A 9,834-nucleotide genomic window follows, 5' to 3' on the forward strand; every position below is an offset into this window, starting at 1 on the left:
TCCATATTCTGTGTGCTGGTCAGTTCACAGCAGTGATAGAAATTAATCTGTTCCAATAAGTTTAAATAGATTTTTACATTTTATGGGCATTTTTACCTTTATAAAGCCTTTTTTTCCTAAAAGTGTGCATCATCTTTTGAGTCAAATTATTACATTTAATCAGTCAATTAGAATAATAAGACATTTGGGTTGTTGTTACCAAACAAATGGTGTCAGTATCAACAAAATTCATCTTTGTAATGCAGAGGAAACACAGAAGCTGCATCCGACGAGGCATTTAGATGTAGGCTTATTTACACTATTTAACAAAAATGAAAATATACTTTAAATGAATTTAAAACCACCAGTAGGTGGCAGCAAGTCACTGTTAATAAGTGAGTCATTGCAACTGAACCAAATCATTTAAAGGTTGATTAATTCAGGAACGAAACACCATGTTGCTCAGAGACTGTGTTTGGATTTATTTTTGTTGGCGAAATTTAGCAAAAACAGGCAATATGGTGTCTAAAACGTAAGTCTATTAATTAACTTCTTGTTTATTGAACTGTTGTAAAAATCATTTATAATCATGCTGATATTTGGAGAGAAAAAAAACGGCACTATTCGTGTGATATTGATTAACTATATGAAGTTATGTAAATTTCTATGTAAATTTCTGTCCCCATATCTTGAAATTGTGATCATTCTAAATGCATTTTAATAGACTGAATTATGCAGTGAAAGAACGCACTCTCTATGCGCACATGCACTAATCTAACCTAATAGAATAATATGCTGTAATAGGATTAGTCCAACAAATCATTCGGTTTGTAATGCGTACCGAACTGAAAGCCTCGTACCGAACGGTTCAATACTAATACGTGTATTGTTACAGCCCTAATATATATATATATACACACACACACAAACACACTTGGAGACTTCAACATCCACCTAGATAAATCTCAGGCTGCAGACTTCCACACTCTGCTTGCCTCTTTTGATCTCAAGCGAGTATTAACTACGGCTACTCACAAATCAGGCAACCAACTGGACCTTATTTACACACGTGGCGTTATGCAAATCTTCCCACATCGTGACGTAGACATGTGGGGACGTGTTAGAACGAGCCGTTTTAGGTAGGCGTGGTTGACTCTTAACATTTATAAAGAATATCTCTTTGGATTTGAGACTTTAGTCTTTGCAACTTTACAGATCTTCTTTATGCACCAAGAGCTTGTAACATTCCAAAGAGTGTATGCACACTCCAATGTGCATACTATCCACCCTATCTGCCCTAAATAGTATTGAAAATGACTAATATCACATAGAATTTAGCATGGATAGCGTGCACATTGGGTCGCATGTCCAGCGTTTATCGGGTTGTGCATCAGTAATAATGGTCCGTGGGGAAACACAGTGTTCCGTGTGTAGTTACCGTGTGTGGACTAAACGAAGCCTCGAGGCAAATAATTTTCCTCGATGATTTTTTGTATTCGAGTTACTCAAGGAATAGTTTCAGCCCTATAAATGAGTGCCGTCAGAATGAGTTCAAACAGTTGATAAAAACACCACAATAATCCACAACATGACTCCAGTCCATCAATTAATATCTTGTAAAGTGAAAAGTTGCACATTAGTAAGAAACAAATCAATCATTAAGACATTTTCTTCAGTGAAAAAGTCATCTCATCTGAATCAGGAGAGAAATATGCACAAAACAAGCACCATTTAAAAGTGAAAACGGTTCAAAACAGTTCTAACAAAATATGCTGGCAAATGGGAGAGAACAACAGGGGATGGAATTTTTCACTGGAGTAAGCATTATTATGGATTATGGACAGCTATTTGGTTTAAATATGAAGGATTTTAACGGAGCAGGCCTTGATGCCTTAATGAAGGATTTGTTTCTTAGAAACATGCAGCTATTACTTCCTAAAATGTTAATTGATGGACTGGAGTCATGTTGTGGATTATTGTGATGTTTTTATCAGCTGTTTGAACTGTCATTCTGACGGCACCCATTCACTGCAGAGGATCCACTGGTGAGCAAGTGCTGTAATGCTGAATTTCTCCAAATCTGAAAATTTGCTGAAAATGTACTCACCCTTCTTCATCTGAACATTTTTAGGTGAATTATTCCTTTAAATCCAAAATAAATTACATTCAACTGAAAACTAAATATTACTAACTAAGGCTGTATGAGATATCATTTATATACAGAGCAAACAAAGCTTTTAAACTTTAATGAATATAATACAATTAAAATAGACACCGCAAACAAAGAAAGCAAAGGAAAAAAAAGAATGAAAGACGGGCTTAAGTGACAGACAGATGCAGTCAGAAAGAGAAGAAAAGACCGACTGACACAGCAGTGGGGAGTAGAGAGAGTCGTCCTCCTCGTTGCCGTGGGAACCCAGGATACCTTTAACCTCCACATCAGGGGTCATGAGAGGAGGTGGAGCCACCTCTGGCAGAAGCTCCTCCCCTGGCTGCTGTCCCATAGCATGGAGCGCGCTCAGATCCAGTGTGTCAGGAACGTCAATGCTCACATCTATTAAAATGATTACAAAAGTATATTAATATTCAGACAAGGGCTGTCAACCAATTAACAGGTCAGTTTTAAATGATGTAATTATTTGTGCAAAATGAACACGTTACATTCTCAAACAGCCAAAAATATATAATTCACCTAGTTTTTTAGGAACCCAATCCAGGCCGAAGGTGAATTTCTTAATTTGGATGACAAGATGGTCAGGAAATGAAGCAAAGCGAGTGGTCCTAAGAGACAAAGAGATATAAAGACACTAATACAAACAGAAGGAAACCAAAGACTAATTGAGAATTAAATTAATATTATTATTACTTTGTGGCAGTGGTTTTGGCTTGTACTGCAGAGCTCCAGAAATCTGTGAGTGTTTCCGGTTCGCTAAGAGCAGCAAAACAGGCAGCAAATGGGATTTGAGCACGTGGTGCGGCAGGGGGAGGGGCTCCAGATGAATCCGCCTCCTCCCTGCGACGCTCTGCTTCTTGTAGCTCCTCTGATAAACAGAAAGAGAAGATGATAAATGAGAGGAAGGATAAAACGGATTGGATACACAGAAGCATGCTATGAGTGTCTAACCCATATTAGTTGCCTGGTCCATGGGAACAGGCAGCTGGACTATGTAGTCCACTCGTTGGGTATATTTGGCCTTTTGTGACTGCTGGCATACGATCTTCTCCTCCACTAGGAAGCGGAAAGCTTCTGAGGGATTCATGCCTGACCGACAGTTCCTCTGGCCAACATAAATAAAACGCAAAATGAGTGAATGCAAAAGTAAGTAGTGTAAAACAGAGAAAGCATTAGAGACCAAGTCGTCATCATTACCTCCACCATATTTATAAAGTGAAGAAGAAACTCCTGCGCATCCTGCTGCCGATTGGTAGAGAACTCAGGGTGGCCTCGTCCAACCAGAGCTTTGAACATGCGAGGTGCTATGCCAAGCTGGTCACCCTGTACAAAGAAAGTCATATTTATAAATGGCTTTTCCTGAACAAGCAGAATGCATTTCTGTATTTTCTTGCAAAAAAGGTCACAATCCGTACAAAATCTATTAATGAATGATTTAAACACAAATTTCATGAATGAGACCCAATATGTGTGTACATACCCTGGGTTCAGTAGAGGTACTGGGGTCGTCTCCGGGGTCAGGGGCCGGCTTAGAGTACTCTCCTGACAGAAGGCCATAACCCAGCTTTGCTCTGATTTTAAAGAGTCGAAATGGAGGTAGAAAGATACAAATTTTGGTTACTTTATAAAATCATTATAGTGTTTGAGCACTATGATTCAATCAAAGCAGATAATCATGTTTTTTCTCCTCTTTCTTTCAGGTAACAGGGAGAATTTGAAAAAGAGATCAAGATGGCGCCGCAAATGGCAGCCAGGACGCTGAGCTCCGCGATTCTTCTATTGTTTTTGTTTGTTTGTTCTTTGTTTTGTCATTCTTCTTCTATAAGTTTTACCAGAGACGAACTCCTTAACATTAAGCAGCACATCCCAGACAATATTTTTCCGGTTTTTGATTATTCGGACGTTTTGTTGGACATTCTAGTCGGAGGTACAGCTGTGTTGTTCAAACGCGCATGCAGACGCAGAACAGGGAAACGTAAACATACTTGGTAATAAAGCTCTTCTGATTCTGATTCTGATGTATGGCGACCTCTGCTGGATTTATGATATTACTGAAGCCCCTGCAGTAACATCAGGACAAGAGTTCAGTCTGAAATGAAAAATTCTGTCTTCATTTTGTCACTCTCATGTTGTTTTAAACCTGTATGACACTCTTTCTGCTGTGGAACATGACACTGTTCATGAACACTAAAAAGTGGTTCCTAAAACTTGTACTGCTCTATATTCCAGGTTTTCTTAAGTCATGCAAGGGTTGTGTGAGAAACAGACCAAAATTTGTGTATATTTTAACATTGGGCATCAAGATGTATTTGACACCAGTGATTAGAAACGACCCCTGTATTGTTTAGCCAAAATGGCTTGCCAAGTTTAAATACATGGAAGTGCAATTTGAAAGCTACTGAAGAGAGCAAAATTTTGGGGGTGAACAATCTCTTTTAGACTAAAGTTTACTAGAGTTTATGGGACAGGTACTCACACTTGAGCCTTAAAATCCTGGGTAGGGTCACTGGGCGCCTCATTAAAGACCTTGTCGATGTTGGAAACGTATCTGAGAATCAATGAGCGAGCGAGAGAGAGAGAGAGAGAGAGAGAGAGAGAGGAAAAGATGCATTTAGATAATTTATTTCAGCAGCAATAGTTCTTTATAAACATAAAAATACACAAAACATCCATGTGTAATACACCACCATTCAAATGTACGGGGTCAGTACGATTTTTTTAATGTTATTGAAAGAAGTCTCTTATGCTCACTTAGGCTGCATTTATCTGAATAAAGTAATATTATGAAATATTACAACTCAATTTAATTTGAGTGTTCAGCAGCCATTACTCATGTCAGTGTCACATGATCGTTCAGAAATCATTCTAATATGCTCATTTGGTGCTCAAGAAACATTTCTTATTACCAGTGTTGCAACAAAAGCATTTATTTGAAGCAGAAATCTTCTCTAACATTGTCTCTTTAGACCAATTTAATGCTGAATAATTTCTTTTAAAAAAAACATCTTACTGCCCCCAAATCTTTGAACTGTAGCGATTATAGATGTTTTTATATCCATGACTGAAATATTGCTGAATCATCATGACAAAAACTCTAGAACAACACAAAGGCTGACAAACATTCTGAGAGGCACTGACTTGGTCTGGAAGTCTGGGATGGTGAAGAGCACTTGCATGACAGAGTTGAGGTAGCAGCTGTTTCCCAGGTTCTTCATACCGGTGAGCCCCGGGCCCCACAGGGGCCTCAGAGTGGAACCTGACTCCTGAATCACCTCCCACTCTCCCACACGCTGATTCACTGCGATCTCCAGCTCAGTTATGGTTCTTTCCGTCTAACAAAGAGAGAGGGAAACACTAAAAAACAGCTTCTTAAGCAGTTTAAGAAGAGATTTTTGAGATGACTGTACCTTTTCCATAGTCATCATATCGATGCCAAAGTGAGAAAGGTGTTCTGGAAGCTTAGAGTCTAATACCATATCATCTTCGTCATATGAATAGACATCTGCAGAGACAAATACATCACACAATGTCATCATAAATATAGCCCTAGTTAACAGTAAAGCACTCAAAATTTTACTGGCTTGAAATATTCAACATCAGCATGATTAAATTCAATTTTGTGTGACAATTCCACCTGCTCCGTCAGGTGTTATTGTGCCGAGTTTGACAGCCAATGGGTATCCACTCTGCTGGTAGTACAGGAGGGCATGGTTATTCCCCCCTGAGCCATCAAAATATTTCCGCCCACAAAAAACCTTCCCATCTGTCAGATTCATCCATAGGTTTTCCTGTAGGTCACAGACCTCACACTTCCAGCCACTGAAATAAAGAAAGAAAGAAAGAAAGAAAGAAAGAAAGAATGTAAATGTAAAGAATCACTTACTCGCACTTTCTCCTGAGTCCTGAGCTTAGCTGTACATATCAAATGTGTCTACAACATTCACACATGTATGCACCTCGGAGGGATTTTGACCCCATTGTCAAGTTGTTTAAGTTCAGCTGCGTATTTTGACTCCTGTCGCACTTCTCCGTCCCACTGCTGCACCTGCAAAATGTGTGACACTGAGTCTGCTGCCTGCAGCCCCGCCATCGACAGAGACACCTGCAAACACGAAAGACACCAATACAACACAGCCAATCAAAGTCTGCTCTGTTATAAAGTATAAAGCATTCACTTAATTATGACTATATGTTATTACATAGTGAAAAATAATTTTAAAAAATACAATAAAAAAAAAAATGACTCACCCGTTCCCGAACAACATCTGGCATCGACGCTAGATCCTCTGATGTCACTTCCTGTCGGTCTGGGAACAGAACCACCTTGACCTCTTCCTCATACTGCTCCTGCTCTACATCAAACCCTCCCTCAATCCCTGCAAGAAACACATGCAAACTTTTCAGCCTTTTACATTTTATAAAATAAACGTACTCACAACACAAAACTAAAATGTACTAAAATATGAAGCAAAGATTGAGGGCTAAAGAATGCAGGTATTTACCAATGGCTAGTCTTGTGGGCTTCTTTTTCGGAGGGTCACCTGATCCAGAATTGTTTTCATCCTCCTTCTGATACACAGACAAGGTTAGTCTATATTTGCCATGAATCAGCATATTAAATGCAGTGATATTACATGACGTAGTAATATGTTAAAATATTTTCTTTAATACCATATGTAACATTTCTTCTTAAGGTTCAAGCATTTTCTTTTATATCATATTAGTTTACAAAGACATAAATAAGCCATGTGTATATTGATTTCCAGAAAAAGTCTAAAAATGCAATAGAGTGCCAGAGTGTTTGGACCAAAAGACAAAAGTTCATGATTTTTGGTTCTATCCATAAGTTGCTTATTGGATTTTGATATGTGGGAGTGGCACTCAAAAGTGGAGACAGATGAACGTGAGCTTGCAAAACTAAATGATTGGAGAAGTCCTGTATATGACACCAAAGAAAAGTCTGTAGAGGTCATTGAGGATAAAACAATTTAAAAAAATTAAACATAGGCATGGACTAACTCAGTTAGGTCCTCTTCAGTGTTTTATGGAAGTGGGAGGGAACTCTTTTGGCATGTTTTACTGGCCGTGATTCTCGAATTGGTGGAGGTTTCTTTGGAGAATCATGGGTAATGTAATTTTTAACCAGGAATTCCAATGTTAAACATGCTTATTTTAAAATATCAATTGAAATAGTCTGGGCTGATGGCTTCAACAAAAGCATATATCATTGATTAATAACCTTTTTGCTCACAGATGGTCAGGCTTTAATGGTTTATAAATTATCATTAAAAACCAATTCCCCTATGGAGAAAATAAATGGGATTTTTACTTCCAGAACCCAACTGTTGAACTTAAACATTGCTGTTTGTCCGACCAAACCTGATACAGACATGCTGAACCAATGGCGTGAGTTTGGGGGCGGAATTATCTGTTTGTCTGGCCAATGAAAGACAGGAGGAGTGTCCAGGAAACCTGTTCGACGCCCATAATTTTTTCTGTTTGGAGACTTCAAATATTTACGAACGTTTACTTAAACCATGCATGATTATTATTTAATTCAGTGTTGGGAAGGTTACTTTGGAAATGTAATAGGTTACAGATTACAAATTACCCTACTTAAAATGTAATAAGTAAAAGTAAGTCTGACACTTGATATTTTTTATGATTATTTGCAAATCGCCTTCCAAGGAACAAAGGGGCGGATGAGCAGAGCTCATAAGCATTTAAAGGGACATGCCCCAAAACGAGTCACTGTGAACAGAGCAAGGTAAAAAGGGTGTTGTTTTACATGACCACTGAGGGACTTTAACCAAAGTATGTTGCAGACCGTTCATGAAAACCCTAAAGAATCATACCAACTTGTGGAAGATCAATGTCCCCTTTGAAGTACAGCCACTACAAAACCAGACTTACTTTGAGATCATTCTGAGGTTAAATACATATTTCAAATCATAACAATAAATATTTTATTAGCTATGATACCGTTTTTGAAATCAAATCTTTACATAGCTATGACAGTAAACACTGGAATCTAACAATGCCTTGGAAAAAAGAACTAAAATTAAGCATAGCTATACATAAACCCATATAGGAAATAAAAGAGTTATTGAATAAGCATGTTCTAAACTCCTGAAACATTGGTGTTTCATATTTTAGAGCAGTCACTGCAATTTATGAAAGAAATCAATTAAATCTGTATGTGGGGGGGTGTGTGAAAAAAAGCAGATGTAACCCCCTTTGTAATCCTTAACATTTTCATAAGTAACTAATTTAATTACACATTTTTTCTCAGTAACTGTAACTGATTACAATTACTTTTATTTTGTAATTAAATTACGTAATTCTGTTACATGTAACTAGTTACTACCCAACACTGTTATTTATACATGCACAGAATGATGTGTCACGTGTTTCTGTGCTTACCTGTGTTTTCCGGGTCCGGGTGATGTGCAGGTAAGCTCTCTGACCGGTTTTGGCGTGGTGTCTTTCTACATACTTACTTCCAAAGCCGAGAAAGCTGTTCATGCAGACATACAAGCCTCCCTCACTCTCCTGAAACAAAAGGAGAACGAAATACTGTTGGTCAGCACCATGTGTTCAGTGAGGCTGTGGCTGTCTCACGCGCATGATAACAGTTAACGTTACTGAAGCACACAGACTCATCCAGGAAAGAAACTCTGCAACTACTAGCTCATGTTAGCGTTATAACTAGTTCACAGCTAGCTAAAGAAGTATACATAAGCTGATAGGCTAAATCAAGGGAAATTAGTGGTTTAATCAAGATGTGACCAAAGAGTGCAGAGTCAACATTACAATGACGACTCGCTTGACATAACGAAGGAAAAGAGTGCAAACTTGTGCACTCAATGAGCGCTAGTTAGCAAATATCACAAATAAGCATAATAATATAAGCAAAACAGCAACCTTACGCAAATAAAAAACACAAAAATAAATCCCGAAAGTGCGCGATGACTGTGCAGTCGCATGCTGCTGCTGAACTCACCGGGCTGGAGAATGAGAAGGCGCACTCGTCTTTGTGAACACTATCTCCGGGCCTCGGAACCCGAATCGTAGACAGAACCGACATCAATATCTCGCTAACCTCCGTCATTATCTGGCTAAACACGATTGGCCTTCACACGCTTGCTCGCCTGGGTTTTTTGGCCCCCGCTCCTGAAATACAGTCCGCTTGATGTCTCTGACAGCCCCCTTCTTTCGCTCAGTTTCCCTCAATGAAAAAAAGCTGCTGCTGATCCAGTGTGTTTCATTCGAGGCCAGGGGCGCTGCACACACTCTCACCGCACGCATTACAGCCGCAAGTGTTTGACCGTAAAGAGCCAAAAATGCGCGCATTAAGTTTTACAATCCCTACTTAATTTAAACATAAAATGCTAATATGAGCATTAGCGTATTGCCTTCCATGCAAGAGTTAAATGATCGTTTAATGCAGTATAGCAATCTCGGCCTAACAAATACTTTCTATAGCAGTTCACCACTGAAGAGAAATAAACCTTTTTTAATTCTCATGTATTTTGTGTATTACGGTCAAATGGAAGCCATGACAGTTGTCAACATGAGAAAGCGGAAATTTTTACCTCGTGTAAATAACAATACTGGCCTCATGCGGCTGGGAGTGTAAGTGCGCGCAAAAAGTTTTGCGACAGATTGCAACTACAAAAAAA

The 9,834-nt window shown here is 38.7% G+C and overlaps 1 protein-coding gene across 2 annotated transcripts in view; it reads right to left on the reverse strand.

The window, feature by feature from the left end:
* Positions 1–9,489, reverse strand: part of LOC107700192 (ubiquitin carboxyl-terminal hydrolase 5-like) — a 27,762-nt gene extending 18,273 nt beyond the window's left edge. Inside the window, exons 1-15 of one of the 2 annotated variants that reach the window (XM_016501762.1) lie at positions 9,156–9,489; positions 8,576–8,704; positions 6,655–6,721; positions 6,401–6,528; positions 6,109–6,254; positions 5,787–5,971; positions 5,560–5,654; positions 5,291–5,484; positions 4,629–4,700; positions 3,633–3,723; positions 3,350–3,475; positions 3,104–3,257; positions 2,846–3,020; positions 2,672–2,760; positions 2,348–2,533 (exon numbers count right to left, since the gene is read on the reverse strand). In XM_016501762.1, coding sequence (XP_016357248.1) covers positions 2,348–2,533; positions 2,672–2,760; positions 2,846–3,020; positions 3,104–3,257; positions 3,350–3,475; positions 3,633–3,723; positions 4,629–4,700; positions 5,291–5,484; positions 5,560–5,654; positions 5,787–5,971; positions 6,109–6,254; positions 6,401–6,528; positions 6,655–6,721; positions 8,576–8,704; positions 9,156–9,263 — 1,945 coding nt within the window. In that variant the 5' untranslated portion in view covers positions 9,264–9,489. The remainder of the gene's footprint in view (positions 1–2,347; positions 2,534–2,671; positions 2,761–2,845; positions 3,021–3,103; positions 3,258–3,349; positions 3,476–3,632; positions 3,724–4,628; positions 4,701–5,290; positions 5,485–5,559; positions 5,655–5,786; positions 5,972–6,108; positions 6,255–6,400; positions 6,529–6,654; positions 6,722–8,575; positions 8,705–9,155) is intronic. The other variant, XM_016501763.1, reaches the window with a different exon arrangement.
* Between the last annotated feature and the right edge of the window lie 345 nt (positions 9,490–9,834).

Source organism: Sinocyclocheilus anshuiensis, unplaced genomic scaffold (genome assembly GCF_001515605.1).
Source record: "Sinocyclocheilus anshuiensis isolate Anshui unplaced genomic scaffold, SAMN03320099.WGS_v1.1 scaffold955, whole genome shotgun sequence".
Lineage (NCBI taxonomy): Eukaryota > Metazoa > Chordata > Actinopteri > Cypriniformes > Cyprinidae > Sinocyclocheilus > Sinocyclocheilus anshuiensis.